General features: G+C 43.3%; 1 protein-coding gene across 1 annotated transcript in view; it reads right to left on the reverse strand.

Moving 5' to 3' along the window:
- NR3C2 (nuclear receptor subfamily 3 group C member 2) overlaps window positions 1–22,676 on the reverse strand; it is a 377,064-nt gene that overhangs the window by 20,016 nt on the left and 334,372 nt on the right. The window contains exons 7-8 of the mRNA XM_029235941.1: window positions 18,233–18,363; window positions 12,392–12,549 (exon numbers count right to left, since the gene is read on the reverse strand). Of these exons, the coding sequence (XP_029091774.1) occupies window positions 12,392–12,549; window positions 18,233–18,363 (289 nt within the window). The remainder of the gene's footprint in view (window positions 1–12,391; window positions 12,550–18,232; window positions 18,364–22,676) is intronic.

Below are 22,676 nucleotides of genomic sequence, written 5' to 3' on the forward strand. Positions count from 1 at the left end.
CTCCTGCCTTCTGCGCCTGCCTCGCTCATGAACCAGGGAAAATGCGCTTAATCACTCCCTGCCTTAATTCTTTTCTCTATACACAGGGTAAAAAGAAATGAGTAAATATTACTATTATTCCCTTTTTATAGAGAAAGGAATTAAGATGAGGTGATGAAGTGTAAATAGTAGTATTTACTCGTCCTTCCTTCATGGAGATATTAGAAGGCTTTAATGTTTAATGCTAGGACTTAGGAAGAAAGGCACTAGGTAAATCCCAGGCATTATATAGTTATTTTAATTGTAAGAGGAGGGATTTAGGCTGCCTAAGAGGGGGGGGGATTTATAGACACAGGTGTTAGACAATGAGATAGCTGTCCAAAATCTTCCCTAGACAGATTTCAGATTGGCAAGATTCCTGTACGTCAGATGTGATTTTCTATGAGCGTGGCTTCCTGGACCCTCAGTGGATCTTTCTATCTGATGCTTTTTTTCCAGAAAGCTCACCCTATGGCATCGTAAATCTCACGGGGTCAGGTGGAAATGGAATGCACATTTCCCTTAACGTCCCTGAAAAAGGCAAGGTCCAAGTTTCTCCCCAGCATCCTTACAGGACTTTCTTTTCCTACAGATTTTCAAAACTAGCTGTGAACAATGGCACATGTTCTGTGGGTATACTTATGAAACTTATGAAATGAATAACGAAGCCAAAGGAGTGGTTATCATAAGAAGAAAACGCTTCTTCCCCTCTCTTTAAATAAACTGGGATCAGACATAATCTTTAATTTTGCCAGTTAAGGATTAAAAGGAACAAACTACTGTCTGTTATCATTGTAAGTTCATAAGAGAAAGATTTTTGACACCAAGACAAAAACCCATGGAATGGGAGAAAATATTTGCAAATCATATATTGGATAAGGGGTTAAAATCCAGAATATATAAAGAATGCCTACAACTCAACAAGAAAAACACCAATTTTTAAAAATGGGCAAAGCAACTGGACAATTCTCCAAGAAGACGTACAAATGGCCAATAGGCACATTGAAAGATGTTCAGTATCACTAATCATTAGGGAAATGCAAACCAAAACCACAATGAGATACTACTTCAAAACCTGTTAGGATGGCCACTATCAAAAAACCCCCCAGCAAATAACAAGTGTTGGTGAGACTGTAACCCGTGTGCCCTGTTAGTGGGAAGGTAAAAATAACTGGAAAACAGTTTGGTGGTTCCTCAAAAAATTTAACATAGAATTATCATGTGACCCAGGAATTCTATTTCTAGGAATATACCCCCCAAATTGAAAGTAGGGTCTCAAAGAGATATCTGCGCACCCATGTCCACAGCAACATTATTCACAAGAGCCAAGAAGTAAAGCAAGCCAAGTGTCTGTTGGCAGATGAATGGGTAAACAAAATGTAGTCTATACATATAGTGGATTACGATTTACCTTGAAATGGAAGGAAATTCTGACATATGCTACAACATGGATGGCAATGGAGGATATCATACTAAGTGAAATAGGCCAGTCTCAAAAGACAAATACTGTATGAGTCCACATAGATGAGGTACCTAGAACAGTCAGATTCAGAGACAGGAAGCAGAATGGTGGCTGTTCTGGTGCGGGGAGGGGAAGCAGGAGTTAACAGGTAGAGAGTTTCAGTTCTGCAAGATGAAGAGTTCTGGAAATTGGTTACACAACAATGCGAATGTACTTAACACTACTGGACTGCACAGTTAGAAACGGTTAAAGTAGTAAATTTTGTTTGTGTATTTTACCACAATTAAAAAAAATAAAAAGGAACGACCAGCTCCCGTTTTGAAGTTTGTTTCCTCATTTCTCTAAAGTCAAATACAACTGCATCTTAGAATGTGTCCGGGTGACTGGTCAGCAGTTGGTAAGCATTGTCTTAAATAGAGTCTAAACAGTAGCCACTGAAAATGTCTAAACGTTTTAAATCAACCTTTGCCAAGGAGGTAAGGAAATAACCCAGGTTTTGCATTAAGTCAGCTGGAGAAAACCATGAGCAAAGGCCAAAGGAGATAAAGTTCTGTGGCTGTATGTGGAAATCAACTGTCCTTGTAATTACGGTGTGATGTGAAGGTGATGGGTGAGAAAGGACTCAGGACCAACATTACTGACAAAATCATGACCTGAAGCACAAGACCAGCTCTGAAGCATCATGGGTCCCTTTGATGCCGAAATCTCGTATCTGTATCTATAGCTCTTCAATGCCGAACACTCACATCCATCCATCCATCCACCTACCCATCTATCTACCTACCTACCTATGTGTCTGTCTGCCTGCCTATCTATCTAATCTATCTATCTATCTATCATTTATCTATAAATAGTACATATACATGTATTAATATATAGTACATTATATATGTATATAATACATAATAAAGCTTTCACTAATTCAAAACTACTCATACACGGGTCTAGGTCCATAGCAAAGTTTGTTTGGGGGTTATTTATAAAGATAGTTTGCTAGGCTACTGTGATTTCTTCACTGTATCTAAACACATAAACACAAAACTTTGCAAGTTCACTCAACCACGTTCAAAATGCTCCTTTTACATACCTGCCATCACATCAGAGAAAGACTTATAGTTCTATTTTATTAAAGGAGTTTTACTAAAGGGCTTTACCAGACAACACCTTGACCTTTTCAAAGCTTCCTGCAGCCCCTGGTGGCTTTGTGGTTTCCGACAGAGTTACTGGAAACCTAGGTGAATCAATCAGCTATTCCTCACAAAAACCTTCTCGTTGCTATGGCTACTGAAGAGTTTTCAGACTTTCTGTGAATTGACCTGTCTGCAGCCTCTGCCCCAACATTTGCACGGGGGGGACACACGCTTTTCTGGCTTGTCGCCCGTGTCCCTCTTTTTGCCTTCTTATCTCACCTCAGCGGCAGCTCCTGCCCAGACTCTCTGCAGGCGCCTTCCTGGTTTTGGTCCCTTGGTGGTTCTCTTCCTCTGGGCTCGGTTCTGTCCACCGTATGGCCACACTGATGTCCAGGCAGTTCTGTCGAGCCCTGGGCTTCAGTGACCACCATGCGCTGTACCTCCTCAGGTAGTATCAGCACTTTGCTTCCTCATCTCCATGGAGCCCTGAGCTCGCCTGACATTTCCCCGGGACTCCTCAGGGCACCTCAAGTCAGTACATCTAAAATACCCTTACCTTCTCCACTCACAAAGCTCCTCCCCTGCATCCCCTCGCCCAGTGCTGGTGCCACTCCATCCACCAACCTACGTCCGAATCCTGGGGGTCATTTTATTTATTTATTTATTTACTTACTTATTTATTTATTTTTTTTGCGGTACGCGGGCCTCTCACTGTTGTGGCCTCTCCCGTTGTGGAGCACAGGCTCCGGACGCGCAGGCTCAGCGGCCGTGGCTCACGGGCCCAGCCGCTCCACGGCATGCGGGATCCTCCCGGACCGGGGCACGAACCCGTGTCCCCTGCATCGGCAGGCGGACTCTCAACCACTGCGTCACCAGGGAAGCCCTGGGGGTCATCTTAGATCTGCTCCCTCCTCTCTCACAACCTCTCCGTCCTATCCACCACCAAGAACCATCCATCCCACCACCTGAATATGTCCTAGGTCCCCCTGCCCCTGCTCTAACTTAGCCCCCAGCCCCCATCTCTTACCTGCACCACTGCACCAGCATCCTAACTGGCCCTCTGCTCCTCTTCTAATAGACTTTCCAGATCAGTACTGTCAATATGACCGTCTGCCCTGCCCAAGATGATGGCAACTGGGCACATGTGGCTGCTTGAGCACTCGAAATGTGTCTAGTGTGATAGGGGAACTCAGTTTTCAATTTAACTAAATTTACATGTCAAGAGCCACACATGGCCAGTGGTTACCACCTTGGAAGGAGCGGTGCTAGACTCTACAGATGTGCTCAAAATCTCTCAGTAGCTCCCTCAACATGGTTTTACAGGTCCTTTCATTGTCTCCATCCTTATTTTTCTCCATTCCTTGGATACAATGAAATTCTCCATTTCTCAAAATCACCATGCACCCTTCTCCTTTGGCATAGTAACTCCTTTGGTTTCGGTGAGCTTCCCTCTGTCTGTCTGGTCAACTCCTACTTTGCCTTTGGGGCTTCCGTCATCTGCTGCCCTGGCCCATCTCCACCCTGCCACTTCACCTTCTGGATGCCCGCCCCAACCCCGCCGGCCCGGCCCATGGGCTTTCCAGTCCACCTTGAGCACCCAGCACTCTAATTCCCAGTTTCCCTGTCTACTCTATTCCCCCATCGGACCGCACACTCGGAGGGCAGGGGCCTAGTCTCCTTGGCTACTGTTGTATCCTCAGCACCAGCACAGTGCCTGGCCCGGTGGTGTCTGCCCGCCCCGGGCCCTTTGACACTGTCTTTCACAATGATTTTTTGGATGTGACACCAAAAGCACAAGTGACAAAGGCAAAGCTCAATGAGTACGACTACATCAAGCAAAGCCCCCTGGGGCACCTACAGGGTAGCCTGGAGAAACACAACTGTGATCGGCAACACAACTGAGCAGCAGTAACCTTAACCATGAACATGGTGAACAAAGGAGGTACAACACGCAAGGACATGTTGTATCTACAGGCAGTTGCATCTTCCAGCTGGGCTTTGTGGCCCCAGCTACCAGTGCATGAAACACACCAATCCTGGAACTGCCTAGACCTTTTCACACCACACCCAAAGTCATCCTTTCCCTATTTATCCACAATGCTGAAAAAACAGAACATTCGGACCTATTATTTTTTCCCATTTTCCCCCATTTTTTATTTTTAAATATATTTGATGCATTTTTTTTCAGTTATGCAGACATAAAAAAATTTTTTTAGATGAAAATAAGCATTCATTGGCACAATTCACCCAGGGCAATGCAGTCTGAACTCTGCTATACCCTTTTTTTTTTTGCGGTACGCAGGCCTCTCACTGTTGTGGCCTCTCCCGTTGCGGAGCACAGGCTCCAGACGTGCAGGCCCAGCAGCCATGGCTCACGGGTCCAGCCGCTCCGCGGCATGTGGGATCTTCCCGGACCGGGGCACAAACCCGTGTCCCCCGCATCGGCAGGCAGACTCTCAACCACTGCGCCACCAGGGAAGCCCTGCTATACCCTTGAAGTGGGAAATTTGTAGAGGCAAATGCAAAAATAGGGCTGCAGAGAGAGACGCCGTGAACCATTAATACCTGTCCCGTTGGTTTCACCAACTAGACAAAGAGTAAGATCTGCCCAGTCAATTACTCAATTAATTTGAAATCTTTACCCATGAAGATTTCTTTTCCCGGATGAGTGGGTCTTTGCCCCTCCCTCGTGCTCTGAAAGATAAGGCTTTGCTCACTTTGCTGACTCTGGCGATAAGCAAATCTGCCTTTATTTAGAATCTTTCTTAGTCATGGTCTCGTCAAAGAAGAAGGCCGTGTAATACTGCCAACAATCATATCACAGGGGCAAGGGTTTTCATTCACCAACATCCATCTTTCCTGATGGTGACCTCACAGCAATCTGCCCTTGTCTCCATCACCAAACACCTTCCATCCCATCTGTGAATCTGAAAGTGTCTCAAGCACACCCAACACGTTCTAGCAACACCAGCCTCCCCTGGTAAGTGGCAGCACACGTAGAGCACCGGGACCGGAAGTGCCTCGGAAAGGCTTCTATACTGACCTCGGTCTATGTGATTCGCGACCAGGTGACTGCCCCACCCTGTAGAATGGCCTTTCCTGCTCATGTCCCTGCTTGATCTTGCCAACTTTACACTGTCACCCCGTTGAAGGCTCTGCCATGTGCTTGTCTGAGTGTCTCTGGGCTGAAAGTAAACTAAAACTGCCTGATATGTGATGCTCTTTGGTGGTACAGAGACAGGGTTTTGGGAAACTCAAACGCAGTCTTGGAAAAGGGGAAGCGGAGGGGCGAATGTTTGTTCGGTGCCTGTTACCTGTGGACTTCTCAGTACCTGTGTTATTTCATGCGCTTCTAAAAATCTCCTACAAGATGGGTAGGAAATTATTACTATTCCTCCCATTTTACAGCTGAAAAAACAGAGGGCCATTATTATTCCCATAATAATAATAATTATTATTCCTCCCATTTTACAGCTGAAAAAACGGAGGGCCATTATTATTCCCATAATAATAATTATTATTATTCTTCCCATTTTACAGCTGAAAAAACGGAGGGCCAAAACTTTAGGCCAAGTGCCCAAGTTTACTGAGAGAAATGTTGGTGGAGCAGCAGAGGCCATGCTCTATGTGCTGTCTCCAGTGGTCACAGTTCTGTGGCAGATTCCCATGTGGGCCTTGGAACTCTTCTCGAGGAGATACTGACTGTAATGACGTGAAACAGAATCAGACGTCAAAGCAGCAGACAGCCCAAATGGTGGATCCACCCAACCTGGGGGCTGGCATGCTTCAGTGTGCGGGAAGAAATAGATCTGCATTGCTCTGAAAACCACCGAGCGTGGTCATGATGGAAACTGCCACTGTCACTGCCGGATGCAAAAGCACCCACTCGTTAAATGAGCAATGGGGATCTCAAAATTATTCGTTAATAGATCCAGCTGCTTGCAGCGATGTCTCTTTTGTTGATGATCATGAAACTGAAACGTAATGCCCTCTCCACGGAAAGCAGGGAGTCTCCCAGTGGGCACTCAGGGAGGTACTGTATCACCAGATGTTCTGCTCCCATCTCGTCTGCATCCCCCTTGCAGAAGGGAAGCTCGGCTCTGAGAGCCTGGCTGGAGCAGAGCCACCTGGGCTGTGCAGCCTTCCCTCTGCAACCACAGAAAGCGATCACTCAGCAACAGGACCCTCTGGTCATGCCGAGGTACCTGCCCAGGCAATGGGTAGGTTCTTAGCCGGGTTTAACGATCGTCGGCAGAGATGAAAGCCCTCCCCACCAAAGACGGCTCAGCTTATGGTGAGGCAGACCCAACATTTGGTTTTGGGAACTGCCGAACGTGCATGACATTTTAATATAACACCAGATTCACTGCCTTCAAGATGTAACCCATGCCTCACAAAAACAACGCATCCCAGAAGATGCCAGGGAAGAGCAAAATGAGTCTGGAGAGCCGGAGAGCGGTGCAGCTATTTTCAATATACTCATTTTCTGATCTCCAGAGATGCAGCCCAGCCTGAAACCCAGCAGCTATGATCAGCCCAAAGCCCTCCTGCAACACGTGGGTGGCATAGAGAGTGCCAGTCAGTTAAGAGGGTTCCAAGCTGCCACTGGCTACCTAAGGACCTTGAGAAATCACTCTCTGGACCTCTGTCTCTTCTTCTACAAAAGAAAGATTCTCTGAGATGCCCCTACCCCACCACTGGAAGCCTGCCATGACCCCTGCCCAGCACAGCTGGCTCCTAGACCTTCTTGACAAGCCTTTCCAACAACTCAGAATAAACATCAGTGAGCCCATGACTCATGGTGTGCTCATCTCTACAGAGCTCCCGGCCCGCCACCCTGTATAGTGCTGTCTGGTGGTCCTGAGCAGGCAGAAAGCCCCCCGTGGCCAGGTTTGGGTCTCTCCCACTAGTGCCCTGCCTGGTGCTTTTAGACACTAGTGTATTTGTTGAATGAGATGAACCTCTTCTTCTATCAGAGCAAGTGGGATTCTTAAGGACAGGAATGGGAATAATGAGAATAATACCCAGCTTGTAGGGGGTTTTTAGAACTGCATGAAATAACACAGGTACTGAGGCATCCAAACCAATGTGCACCCCTCGGCTTCCCCTTTTGAATGGGATGAACCTCTTCCTCCATCAGGGTGAGTGGGATTCCTAAGGACGGGCATTCTGTTCCCACTTGCACCTCTGGTCCTAGAACATGGTAGGGGCTCAGTCACATGAATGAATGAACATGCGGGTGCTCCCAAAGGTCCCACTGCCCCTAGTTACCTTCTGCCTTGTATTACACTCTAGCTGTCTCTCTAGAATCTAAGCAATCTGAGGGTTGGGTTAGTGTCCCACGTTTATTTTGTATCCTCTGCAATCTCGTCAATTTTGCTAGGCATGAGGCACTCTGTAGGCTAGTGTGTTCGTGGAAATAAAGTCAATTACAACAGTATAACCTTGAAACTAGTTAACAGAGAAAGGGCAATTTTTTTTGCCTCTAAGAAACACTAATATCATCCATTAATGTTTACCAGCTGTTCTACACACTGATAGTAACATAAATAGTCCCTGATCTCCATGGATGAGTAGAAGTTACCAACAAATTCATTAGAAATGTGCCTCTTACACTCACAGGAAATTAACTGCCATTCACAGCAATACCTAGAAAGTGACTAGTAATTCTCTGTTCTCTCTAGAATAAGGAATCTATATGCTTTACATATAACGCCCATTTACAATGCAAAAATACACCTATCCCGAGAAGCCTGGCCACAGCTGCTTTCTTTGAATCTTTTTTTGGGGGAAGATTGATGTTTGGAGGGCTTGTGATTCATTAAAATTGCTGACCAGTTCAAATACTTAACTGCCAACCTGTTCTTTCAGAGAATGTTCCTTCCACGCACCTCGGCACTGCTCTGCCAACCCATGTGCGCACCAAGTGGGAGAAAACCATGCATCACGAGAGCTGTGTACACGTGTCCCCAAATCTATGGATGTGTGTCCTGAGGGCTGCGTACTATGCACGCTATTTAAGCAGAACTTTGATTTACATGCACAGGGTTTGTTTGTTTGGTTTTTTTGCGGTACACGGGCCTCTCACTGTTGTGGCCTCTCCTGTTGCGGAGCACAGGCTCCGGATGTGCAGGCTCAGCGGCCATGGCTCACGGGCCCAGCCGCTCCGCGGCATGCGGGATCTTCCCGGACCGGGGCACGAACCCACGTCCCCTGCATCGGCAGGAGGACTCTCAACCACTGCGCCACCAGGGAAGCCCAGCACAGGGTTTTTGTTTGTGTGACCCTTAGGAACACATGCTCTCTTTCCACAAGGTGACCAGAACAAGGCTCTCAGTACAGAGCCAGTCCTTCTGTAGCTCTTTGTTCCCTGGAAGAAAATTCTACAAATGTTGACTCTTTTATTTACTCTAATGAAAAAGCTGTAGGCAGTCTCAAGTCTGAGTAAGCGTGAATGTTAGAAAGGTCCCTCTAGACTTACAATGCATTTTTCAATGTTCTGTCTGGGATGGGAATATTAACAGAGCATTCAAGATGCTTCTGTTAGGCTACTTCTAAGGGCAAACATTTTTGATTGCTTAAAATAAAGGTTTTAGAATTAAAGTGATTCCAGTGATTCCCAAAAGAATGTTCTCCTTCTAGCCAAAGTGGAGTAAGGTGGATTGGATTTACCCTTCCACCAGAAATAACCAAAAATACTCAGAAAAAAAATACATGAAGAAAAGGTTTTTGAGACAGTACGTATCAGTCAATGAAGGACAATGATCTCTAGAAGAAAATGGAAGAGAAAAGCTTTGTGACATTGGCTTAGACAAGGATTTCTTAGCTACAGCCAAAAACATAATTCATAAAAGAAAAAAATAATCAATTGGACTTTATGAGAATTCAAAATCCCTGCTCTGCACAAGACACTGTTAAGAGAATGAAAAGATAAACCACGGCCTGGGAGAAAATACTTGCAAGTCATATATCTTATAAAGGAATTGTATCTAGAATATATGAAGGAGTCTCAAAACTCAACAATCTAATTACAAATGAACAATCCAGTTTTTAAAAATGAGCAAAAGAGGTGAACAGATACTTCAGCAAAGATGGTGAATAAGCACAAGAAAAGAGCATTAATCATGAGAGAAACGCAAACTAAAACCACAGGGAGACATTGCTACACAGCTATTAGAATGGCTAAAACTAAAAAGGCTAATGATACTGAGTGTTAGCAAGGATGTGGGACAATCTGAACTCACACACACTTCTCGAGGGAATGCACAATTGTCCAGTGACTTTGGAAGACCGTTCGGTGATCTCGTAAACAACGAAAACATACCTACCATATGACCCAGTCTTCCGCTGCTAGCTATTGACTCAAGAAAAAGAAAGCAATGTCCACACAGAGACGTATACACGATGTTCAGTGCAACTTTATCTGTTAGTAGCGCCCAATCTGGAAACAACCCAAATGTCCATCAATAGGTGATAGGACCGCTGAACTGTGAAATATCTTTATGATGGGACACTAGTCAGCAATAAGTAGAAATGAAGTACTGATATGTGGCAACAGCATGGATGAATCCCCAAATAATTACGCCAAGTGAAGGATGCCAGCTACCAAAGACTATGTACTGCATAATTCCGTGTATATGAGACACTAGCATATATAAACTAATCTACATTGCCAGAAAGCAATATGGAAGGCACCTGGGGAGTAGTAGGTAGCAGGAAAGGTTATGGATAAACAACAAGGTCCTACTGTACAGCACAGGGAACTATATTCAATATCCTGTGACAAGCCATAATGGAAAAGAATGTGAAAAAGAATATATACATTTGTATAACTGAATCACTTTGCTGTACAGCAGAAATTAACACAACATTGTAAATCACTTATACTTCAATTAAAAAAAAGGCACAAGGAAACTTCTGGAGCGATGGATATGTTTGCTGTCTTGATTGCGATGATAGTTTCATGGGTGTAGACATGTGTCAGACTTCTCACATGGTATGCGCTAAGTATGTTTGGTTTATTTTGTATCAATTATACCATAATAGAAAAAATACTAAAAAGACATTGATTGCCTTGGGGTATTTTGCAGCAAGTCATCATTTATGATTTGGCAACTGTTCACTGAGTTCCTATCTTGTGCCAAGCACTGTGCTGCACTAAAACAAGCCAGCAGAGGACGGTTTGACACCTTGACCACTGGTGCAGCCTCTGAGGGTTTCCGCTGCCCTACTGTGCTCAAGGCACGGAGATCCCGAAAGGCTGTGGATACACAAGCTTTAACTTCTACTGTCAGTCTCATTACATGTAAATTGCTTCAAAATGTATCATCTCTTTTCATATGCTGTGATAACACTTACACACTCATTTTGAAACTGCGCTTGTGCCTGCCCATTCATTTGCACAAATGACAGAATTCATCAAGAGAGAATCACACCTGCTGTTCCTCCACCCCCACCCCAGCTCCACTAAGAAGGACTTTCAAGAAAACCGACAGGAGCGAGTAACTGTGCTGCTTGTTCTCGGGTAGGTGATCCTGCGCCACGGTCTAGTTTCCTTTACTTCCTCTTGTGAGGGCTGTGGATGGCATCGTTTGCTGTGTTCCCCAAAGTCCTGTAGACCATCATTTCTTATCCCTGAGATTTTCTATTAAGCCATGCTTTTAGGCCACTAATAATTAGCAAAACTATCTATCGCTCTATTCACCTTGTGGAAATTTGACTCTTATTGTATGAAACGTTCAGAGAAAGCAAAGGCCAACGTGATACGCACAGGGTCTTCAGTGTAGAAACCCTGGAAAGTGACATTCTTTTATCAACCAACCCACAAGGCCATACCATTCCACCGGCATAAACAAATCTCTAAAGGATGAACCATTATTTCAGTAGTAATACCATTATAATATTGGTCATCAAGCCTGTCAACATTGTCCTTAACAATACAGAAGTACTTGAAAAGGGGTTTCTTACCCAAATTACATGGGCTGAACTTGGGCAATAAATTTTCCAAAAGAAAGTAGGAAAACCTTCCAAATATAAAAAAGCTAAATTAGCATGACCGTGTATAACTTTTTTTTGAGCCAGAACTAGAGAAACTGCTTGCAAAATGAAACAAGAAGCATATTTTAAGTGACATAACAAACCAAGTTATCCAAGTCAGTATTTTGTAGAAACTGCTAACCACCACTACATCTGTAATTGAATAAATTAGAAACCAGCTCAGAATTTACTTTCCACATTTACACAAGCCAAGAAAGGTGACTCCTACGAAGAATACTGAACATAAGATCCAAAATTTGGCAACAAATGAGATGGTCCCAGCTGGCCCTGGACCACTAATAATGTTTTTGAAAGATTGGGTTATTAGATTAACAGTTGTAGAAGATGGACTCTATTTATGCAATGTTAAAGCAAACATTTTCATTAACCAAACAGTTCCTAAACTGCAAGCAGAAATGGGAAACTTGATCTGACACCTGTAGCAAATCTGAGGGCCTTCCCTGGCCCAGAGCTCAGGCTTTGCCACCATGGTGCACATTTCTCTTACACTCCGCTCAGGGGGGGAAAAGGGCCACACTTTTTCCTTTACATGAAGTTTGTTTCAAAGGTATTCTGAAGAAACGCTTCTTTCCTCCTGAGTTTTCAACTCTTGCTGCCTCCCGTGGATAACTTACCCCTATTCTTCCCAAAGCCTCGAGAACTTTCTCAGCTCTCCAGTTGCTTTGGGTCCACAGTGTGTGGCTGTGGATCCTTCATTTAACAGGCACCAAGAGCCTCTACTTACATCATGCATGGAGTCAAGAAGCTTGGTCAGTTGGTAGAACCTCTGCCAGCTCTGCCCGGAATTGTTGGGACACTTCGTTACCATCTTCCTCAGTTCTTTGATGTAATTTGTCCTCATTTCTTCAAACGCAGCCTGGCTTTTGAGGCCATCCTTTGGAACTGTGTTGAAGGAATACCGACATATAAGTTCCCAAGTTGGAAAATAGCTTTAGCATCCTCATAGTTAAATGGCTATTAGACTATTTTGAGGTCATGAGGCTCACACTTTGAGATTGATACTGAATCTCAATGATTACATTTATGAATAAACATGGCAGCTATATGACGGTTAACCTTTGTACACACACATGTACAAAAGAATAATAACTGGTTTATTGGGTGTATGTTATAATGCACTTTGTTTATATTAGCTTGCTTAATCTTGACATCAGTCTTACAACATAATCATTATGTTATTCTCATTTTACAGATGTGGAAACTGAAGACTGGAGGTTTAATCACTTGCACAAGGACACAATAAATACATGGTAGAGGAAGGGTATAAACCTAAGTCTGTCTGTTTCCAAAGCCTGTCTCTTAACCACAGTGCTATACTGTCTTGTGGTCTGTCATCAACGTTTTTATGAATCCCAACTTGCCAATACCTCAGACATATGAAAATATACTTTGATTTTCCAGGACAACTGGAAGAGCAACAGACAATCTAAGCTGGGGCTGGAATTAGAAAGCAACATCTTCATATTCCAGTTCCAATGTCAAAGACACTCGGGGAAACCTGACATCTACCAGGGGCAAGACAGTGTGTGGCAAAGAAGCACTTCCCATCCTCTTTGTTCCAAGAGCACATGACCACCGAGGCACTGTCATGTGACTGCCCAGACCTGCTGGCAGGTCTGTGCACTGGCTTGTGTGTGTGACGGGTAACAAAACAGTGCTCTGCATACAAGGCAAGATCAAAAACTTTCGAAGAGAAGAAACCACATTCATCATTATCTTCGATAAGATAGAAAATTAAGGGTTATGTTTTCTTCTTTCTTTGTATGGAGTGGCTGGCTTTCCTAATGAAACAAAAAACATCTCACTAAAAATAATACTTTGAAATTCAGCACCTGGAAGGATACGAGTGTTTCTGTGACCTGAAAGGAGATGCTCTTTCCCAGGACACATGTGAACACACTTTATGGAGAAGGGGGTGCACCAGGGTCTGTGTTCTGCGAAGAGATGTAGGGCAGAGTGTAAGCTACAGGTGTCCCCTTTGAAAATCTACTTACATGTTTGCTTTTGTTCACTACAGCCAATATGTACTTATGCTTATGCTTTAACTCTGAAAAATCAAATCACTTAGAACTTTCCTTTTTGGATGATGAAGATAATAAAAACTCAACTTGCGATAATAGAGTCTGAAATTGCTCTTACTCTCACTTCTTAAGTGCACATCCTATTTGCTAATTTACAATAACTGGTATAAATAATAACTTACTTGGGCCATCAGCTCTTTAGAATGGCTGAATATGTTTTTGAGTGTTACATGTAACCCTGGGAGCAGGAATACCACTGTTTCCAAATAAACCCTGTTGTCCTGTATAAAGATACAGATTATCTTGCAAATTAACTTCCCATATGATGTTAATAATCTTCTCCTTGAGTTTAATTGTTGAGGCTTTTGATTTGTCGTTTATCTAAGTCTATTTTTTGTGGGGAAAAAATAAATCCCTAATGGCCACTGCACAAATTCCTGAGGCTGCCACAATATTAGTTGTGGTTTAAAATATTTGACATTCATGTTCAGAATTAAATATCATCCATTATGTAACAGTTTGTTTTTCTTTGCAATTAAACCCTTGTTGTAAAAGTATAAAAAACGTAAAGCAGGATGGTAATAACCAGGACGTTAATAGTGAAACTACAGATCCACTTTCTACCAAAACTTTAATGTTAACCCAAAACGTTCCAAAAGAAACTGAAAGTTTGCAAGTAAGTGCCTACATTGCCCACCCACAGATAAACATTTATTTTTTTAAGTTTCAAAATGTTATGGAGTAAACCTTTAGTTTTTCAGTATAGATACTCATGGATGTCATACCTTAAAAAATTATCTAAAATTAGAATGGAGTGAATACATTTCACAACTGTATTTCAATGCTATTTGGTATAGCTACTAAGATTAACCAAAAGCCTTCATATTTCTGATACCTGTGTTATCAAAATTCTCAAGATTATGAACAACTTGTATCAAATATTACTTGTATTTTACTGCTGTGACTGAAATATATTGTACCAGTTTCCCAGCCAGATATTTTAGAAGTTGACACAAACCCACAAAAAAAGAGAACTTAGGCAAAACCTCAAATTTTGGAGGTCTGCCCGGATTTTCTGAATTTACTTATTAAATGCAGCAGGGCTCCTGGAAATCATCCAAAATCTATGGGCTGGAGAAGAGCAAAGAGGCAACTGGGTGGGAAGATGGTCTGCTTTCCTCTGTGAGCAAAAAGAACATGATCTTCTCTTGATGTCATTGCTTAGAAACTTTCCTGATACACTGGACATCAGGTGTGTCATTTAAGCTTCTAAATAAGAAGAAAATTTTTTATACGTTCTAACACAGGTTAGCAAAATAGGCTTGCAGTAAAATAAGCTGCAGTAAAATTCTTTACTTCTGTTCTGCTTTTTGATTTTGCTTTTTCTGCATCTACAAAAATCAGCCTTGAATGTACTGAGCTACTTGGAAGCTAATAAATTAATTCAGGGAGCTTCAAAGTGATATCAGAATTGATTATAGGCTGACTGATTAAATGGATGTAAAAGGATAAGACACCAATTACAAGGAGTGGTCAAAGTTTACAAAGGATTAGTATCACACGCATTTTAGAAAAAAATTAAATTCTATCACCCATCTGATGTACTTTTTTTTTTTTTTTACATTTTTCTAAGAGTAATGATTAGTGACATAACTTGGAAAGGGGAATAAAATCACTGTCTCTGAATTTCAAGAGTACATTTCCAGGGAATTCCCTGGCGGTCCAGTGGTTAGGACTCCGTACTTGCATTGCTAAGGGCATGGGTTCAATCCCTGGTTGGGGAACTAAGAGTACCTTTCCAAGGTTATATTCCAGAAAGGATAAACTGGGAACCTCAGAAACCTTGAGGAACACTGGAGCAGGGAGCTAAGCCTGGTTCCACTGACCCTGCGGACGAGGGGCTGCAAACACAAGCTCCTGGCTGTGGGCTGAGTGTACAGGGAGGAATGGAGGGACCGGTGGGGCCCACGGTAAACTGGGGACAGCATGGGCTGCCCTGCACAACTGGTCAGTGAAAATCAAACCAGACAAAAGGCCAAAAGCAACCTGAAAAGCCTTGCCGGCCAAGTGAAACACAGCTGGGAAGTGCTGACCCCACCTCCCTCCCATAGCCTGCTCTCCCTCCAGTCTCCCTGCTGCCCTCACCTGTCACGGCCTGCTTTCCACTTCCTGCTTGGGGCAGAGCGGGAATCGCTGCGAGTAAAGGCCAAGGCCCTGGGTTTGAGTCCTAACTCCCCAAGGAGGCTGCACAAGTCACACCTGCATGCCTCTGTCTTATCCACTTTAGAACGGAGGGCTACCCATCTTGCAGTGTTAAATTAGATCATAGATAAAAACTCTTTGGAACCTGAGAGGTGTTAAACGTAGGTGGAGCAGGTACTGATCCGCATCTACCACTGCCTCCCTGCTTCCTGTTCTACCCGTCTCAGGCTTCAGTCTTCCCCAGATCCAATCCTCCCTTGTTGGAAACAGCATCTCTTCTTATCCATTCCATCCTCAGTGCTTGGCTGTTGATGCCACTTCCCTGCACGTGACTCTACTGAAAACCGCCCCTTCTCCCAAGCTGCTGATTCCTGGACCAAGGGGAGGGCTGGGTGCATCCTGGATGCTCTTTTCAGCTTCCAGGTGGTCGCTCAACAAACTCTCCTCCTTTGAAGTCCTCGCCACTCACCCCGGCGTCCTCGGCATTCAGGACATTTCTCCGTTTTCTCAGTGGCCCACAGCGCTTGGCTCTGGGATTTCCTCTCCATCCTGTCTCTTGCCGTCATTCCCGGTCTCACCCTCATCTGATGGGAGCTTCCTCAAATTCCTTCCCCTCTGTTTGAAAAGGCCTGTGCCGTTGTCTGTGGAAGAAGCGCTCAGCATCCTTGCCAAGGCTAATCCTGCCCTCCCTCGTCTCTTCTGGCACCGTCTGCCATCGACTTCTCTCCTCTCATGCTTGGTTCCGGGCGCCTAAAAAAGCTTCCCATCAATCTGCAAGTCCCTGGCTGTCTGGCACCTGCCTGATGCCCAATGGTCAACCCCACTAGGCTTCTGTCAGCATTCTCAGCTTTCCCTGGAAGCGATGCCATTAGTCATGCCGCTTGGGAAACCTTGAACTCTTGGCACCTTCCCAGTACCCCTACCTCCCTGACAGTTCTGTCCCTGTCCCTCAGCCGCTGCCATCCTCCTTTCCAGTAGCTCAGTGGTTCTTTCCTCTTCTTTCTGTGTCTCGGCACCCCACTCGCCATTGGACTTTCATTTTCTACAAGGATAATTTCAAGTTTATATCTTGATACCCAAACCTGTCTTCTGAGCTCGAGTCCCCCAGTTTCCCCCTCTTTCAGCCTCTCTATGAGAAGCTACCTCTGACAATTAGCCCATCCCAAAGAGAAGTCATTTTACGCTCCACAAAATCTGCTTCAAGTCCTGACGTGAACGCATTTCTCTTCACGGTATCACTGCCATCTGAGTCACTTCGCTGCACTCAAAACCTAGGTCACTTCCGACCCAGGCTATTTTTATTTCCCCTTCTTGTCAGCTGCCAAGGTCAACTCTGCAGTGTATCTTGAATGCGTTTGGTGCTGTCATCATAGCATCCACCATTATTTTCCAGGCTGTTATTTCAACAGCCTCACAGCAGGTCTCTAGGCTTCTAGTCTGGCTCAATTCTCTGTCTGGCTTGGCCTCTCTCCCTCGCTGTCCCATTCCCTCTCATCCAGTTTACTGTCAGATACATGTTCATAAAGCCATGAAGGATCCCTTTGGTCATGTCACCCTACTGCTCAGAGCCTTTGGTACCACACTCCCCTGCTCGCCTAATAGACACCAGTTGTCTTCAACAGGTGGGAATCTTCTGGCCCAATCTGCATCCCAACCTAATTCCCCACTTCGCCCCAATCCAATGCCACCTGATGTGCCTTGAAAAATTTAGTGGATACAGAAATGAGATAAAAAATTTAAAACATTAACAGGCAAAACAATTCCCGAGAACTAAGTGCTATTGCATGGGTCTGCTTCCCACCCTGCCACGCTCGCTCGTGCTGTGTTCCCCAGCAGGAAGGCCAGCTCCTGCCTCAGATTCAACCCCTCATCCTGGCAAAGCTCTCTGAGTTGCAGCTTCACCACGAATCCCTTCCTGATACCCAGAACTGAGCATGCGCTTCTCTTCTCTGAGCCCCCAGAGAAGAGCCCCCTCTATCTCTATCACGGTAGATAATCCCTTTCCACAATGTATTAAAACTACCTTGGAATTTATCTTACGGTAAAACTCCGTGAGGGTGGAGACTGTGCCTCATTCATCCCAGTCGTTCCTGAATTGCCCAGTCCCACCATACACATAACAGACACTTAACAAATCAGATGGATGAAGAGATCAAGGCAGATGCTCTACCCAAAGCTTCATACTCTGCGAGTAACTTAGTTCATCTGACACCAAAGCCCTCCGCCCACCTCCTCCTATTTTTTTTTTTCATATCGACTACCTGACCCTATAAATAGGCAACTCTCCTAAAGGGGAGATGATGTGACAATGTAGGAAAAGGGCCAGGTGGGTGTCAGTTTACTTGTGCTCAGCAGCAGCAACACTTTCATTACGGTGTATTCCTCAAAGGTGAGCTGCAGCCGGACAAACTGAAGGCTGATCTGGTGCATCCCCTGGCAAAGCTCATACATGGCAGACTGGTGCATCTTCTCTCTGCAAAGGAAAAGCAAAGATGTCTGAGAAGGCAATGTCCATGATCAGACCCAGACTGGCGGCCCAAGGCAGCCTGATGAGAGATCTGAGTCAGATTTCTCATTTGCTTTTGGCTTCAACATGGAGCAGAGGTGTACTTGCAAGGCAAGTCAGCTGCCTTGCATGGTGACTGGTAAATTGCTTATAGACCAACCCTGTCAGGCTATTGACTTGTCCATTGGGAGAATGTGTCAGAAGCACCGAAACCAACCTTTCTCAAAGCGTGCCATGATTTCATTTTACATCAAGAGTGACAACAAGTGATGGTGGCGTGTGTGATCGTGAGATTGTCCACCAAGCAGAGAAGCTGCTGTGATGTGGGGGGAAGCCTGGAGATGCCTGTTCCTCTTTGGCCAGTGATCCCAAGCACTTACTATTTGGAAGGGCTGTGTTAGATGCTATGGATGCAGGACAGTGATGAAAAGTCTTATTTCCACACGGACCCCTTTATAGAGGTCGTGAAACGTGTCCGTTAACTCTTTGCAGCAGCACATTTCAAAAGGGAAATCAGACAACATTTTAAAAGATTCCTCAAATGGAATCTCTCCAGTACAGGGAGAAAGTGATATGGGAGTTGGTGTGATACATACACGTGTCCATTTAAACAGCCAACCAAGCTACTTTCTCCGCCAAATCCAAGTGTTTCCATAAAAATCCACATGATTTTACGACAGAACTCATTATTTTCTCTTTCCGTGAGAAGGAAGTAAGGCATCATTTAGTGGTTCAGATATTTTTCCTCAAAGTAATAAATCTTTTGGGAGGCCCTGGATAAGTACTCTGTTATGATGACCAGAATGAAATTAGTAAAAAAGAGTTTACTAGTGGGAAATGGGAAAGGACTTGACAAAGGCTATAGACACAGAAAAGGAGGTCACGATGGCTGATCTATTTCTATGAGTGACTGAACCAGGTGGGTGTCTGTAGCAAAGCAACCCTGCGATACCTCTTCCGGATGCACTCTTGGGTTCAAATGGCAAAAATCTCTTTTATCCCAAGTCTGAAAGACATTTGTAAAAAACCCATAATGGAACACATAGCATTTTGCTTGGTATTATTGCTATATGTCTCTCCCTTCCCATAACAGGCTAAGAGATATTGTTATCATTTTTTAAATTTATTTTTTTATTGAAGTAGAGTTGATTTACAATGTTGTTAATTTCTGATGTACAGCAAAGTGATTCAGTTATACATATATATAAATTCTTTTTTATATTCTTTCCCATTATGGTTTATCACAGGATATTGAATATAGTTCCCTGTGCTATACAGTAGGACCTTGTTGTTTATCCATCCTATATATAATAGTTTGCATCTACTAACCCCAAACTCCCAGTCTATCCATCTCCACCCCTCTCCCCCTTGGCAACCACAAGTCTGTTCTCTACGTCTGTGAGTCTGTTTCTGTTTTGTAGATATGTTCATTTGTGTTGTATTTTAGATACCACATATAAGTGATATCACATGGTATGTATCTTTCCGGGAGCTATTTTTAATTAAGGAAATATTTTTAAAACACACACACATACACACACACACAGAAAAACAGCAGGAGCCTATGGACCTACCATGCAGAATTAAGAATAAATGCTAATATTTTTGCCGTATTAGCTTTAGATCTTTATAAAATAAACACGGCCGAGTTGAGGCCCGCTCTGTCTCCCTCCCTGTCCCCATTCATTTTCCTCACTGAAGAAGTGAACCACTCACTTTGGGAGATTATTATTTCCTCTCAGATGTGTATACTTTACACACACGTATGTATTCATAAAAACAGCACACAGTACTGCTTGGTTTTATGTAAATTTGAAAATAGATATGCATATCCTTCTGCAACTTATTTTTATTCAACGTTGTGATTCTACGACCTATCCATTTTCATACAGGTAACTCTAAGCAAGGACATTTTCCCTGCTGTGAGTTTCATCGGTTTGAATACAACACAGTTTACTAATCCATTCCACTCCGGATGGACACTTGGGTTTGTTTCCACTTTACGAGTATTACAGATGATGCCCAAGGGACATCCTTGGGCACTTCTCTAAAATACAGGACAAAAATAGAACTGCTGAGTCATAGATGTGTGCACATCTGCTGCTTTCATTCCAACCAGTAAGAGACGATATGTCCTTTTATTCCACATGCCACGAATACTTGTCATTAACCAATTAGAATTTTTTTTTTTTCCGCCATCTGATGGGGGTTGAAAGGGTTATCCCACTGTTGCTTTTATTTGCATTGCCATTATCACCAGCAGGCTGAGACATTTCTTCAAATGTTTTCTGACCATTTGGGTTTCTTCTTTGATGATTTGTCTCTTCATATCTTTATCCATTTTATTTAAAGCTTTTTTTCCCTCCTATCACTAATACCATCTTTATTCATAATATTTTTTGCCTTAAAAATTTTGTCTGATGATCTTTCCTTAGTCCCTCCCTCCTTCCCTCCCTTTCTTCCTTCTTGTCTCCTCCTTTTGCTGTCTCTTTAGAATTTGCCTGGAATGCCCTTTTAAAAAATCCCTCGTTTACAAAGTTCCCACATAATTATATATCACACATGTATCTTTTAAAGAGCAAAAAGCTGGATTAAAAGAATCTGAGAGTCTTTGTATTATAATAGCTCAGTTTAATCTGTTTTCGTTTATCATGATTACTAATATACTTGGATATTTTTTCCACCATTCTAACTTTCTCCCCTCCTTTCATTCTACTTTCCTTCCTTTTATTACATGGATCCAGCTTACAAAATAAAAAAAAAAAACCTCTTTGCTCATCTATTGGGATTTAGAAGATACACATTCTATTTTTACTCTTAAAATAATTATCAAGTTATGAACTTGCATACTTAAAAATCTAAAGTTAATCAATAGCTTTTCCATGAGAAACTGAAAAGATGTCAAGTACTTTATCTTTGGTCCGCTGCTTCCCATCCTGCATCTTATTCCTCTTTAGTATTTAAATTTCAACTTGTTTTCAGATCACCCTTGAAGTCAGTCTGTCTCTCTCTCACATCCACACCCCATGTCTGTTTAGAGTTACAAACATATTTCTCTCATCACCATTGCTTTTTGCACTCCACTCCGTACTACTGGGTTCAACTGGGTTCTTGGTTTGTTTTAGCCCAAATGATCATCGGTCTCCAAGAAGCATTTTATTCTCCCCATGATACCAGCAGCAACAACAAAAGCTAACATTTGTACAGTGCTTTATAATTTAAGAACTTCCATAGAGCTGGTCCCTACATCTCTGCAAAGTAGGAATTTGTGTTAATTCCCAGTTTTACATATGAGAAGCCTGGATTTAAGCTATCGGGGTACACACTCATATATATATTTGTAATTCTTTCAGCAGCGGTCAGTTGCTGAATGTTCAAATCTTTCAGTCTTGGTATGTTTGAAAATGTCTTTATTTCACCTTTATTCTTGAATGATAGTTTTAACACGTTATAGATTTCTAGTGTGACAGGTAATTTCCCTCAGTACTTTGAGGATAATATTCCATTACACCTGGTCCTTCACTACTGCTTTTGGGAAATTTGTTAGTCTAATTGTCATTCTTTTACAGGTAGGGAATTTGCATCTTCTCTTTGGTAGCTTAAAAAAATTTTCCTCTGTTTATATTTTTAAATTTTTTAAATTAATTAATTAATTTATTTTTGGCGGTATGCGGGCCTCTCACTGTTGTGGCCTCTCCCGTTGCGGAGCACAGGCTCCAGACGCGCAGGCTCGGTGGCCATGGCTCACGGACCCAGCCGCTCCGCAGCATGTGGGATCCTCCCAGACCAGGGCACGAACCCGTGTCCCCTGCATCGGCAGGCGGACTCTCAACCACTGCGCCACCAGGGAAGCCCCTCTGTTTATTTTTGACGTCTGCAGTTTTAATACGAAGGACGGAGGTGCAGACTGATTTTTATTTCTCTTGCTCAGGACTCAATGTCCTTATTTGACTTGAAGATGCAGGTATTTCTTAAGTTCTGAAATGGTCTTAGATATTGTTTCTTCAAACATCATCCCCACCCCATTCCTGCTATTTTTCCTTTTTGAATACCTGTTAGCAGTGTGTTGGACCGTCTCACTGTCTTCCACATTTACCTCCCTTTTATATTTTCTTTTTATCTGTCTGCACTGCATTCTAGATAGTTTTCTCAGATCTATTTTCAATAATTTTTTTTCCTTTTCTGTGGCTAATCTGTTTAATGCCTCCAGTGTTTTCATTTGGATGTTTTTAGTGCCTGGGTGCCTCGAAATGCTCTATTTGGTTCTTTCTCAAACACTT

The sequence above is a fragment of the Monodon monoceros genome, unplaced genomic scaffold (genome assembly GCF_005190385.1).
Source record: "Monodon monoceros isolate NGI ecotype Baffin Bay Population unplaced genomic scaffold, NGI_Narwhal_1 Super_Scaffold_20, whole genome shotgun sequence".
Taxonomy (NCBI): domain Eukaryota; kingdom Metazoa; phylum Chordata; class Mammalia; order Artiodactyla; family Monodontidae; genus Monodon; species Monodon monoceros.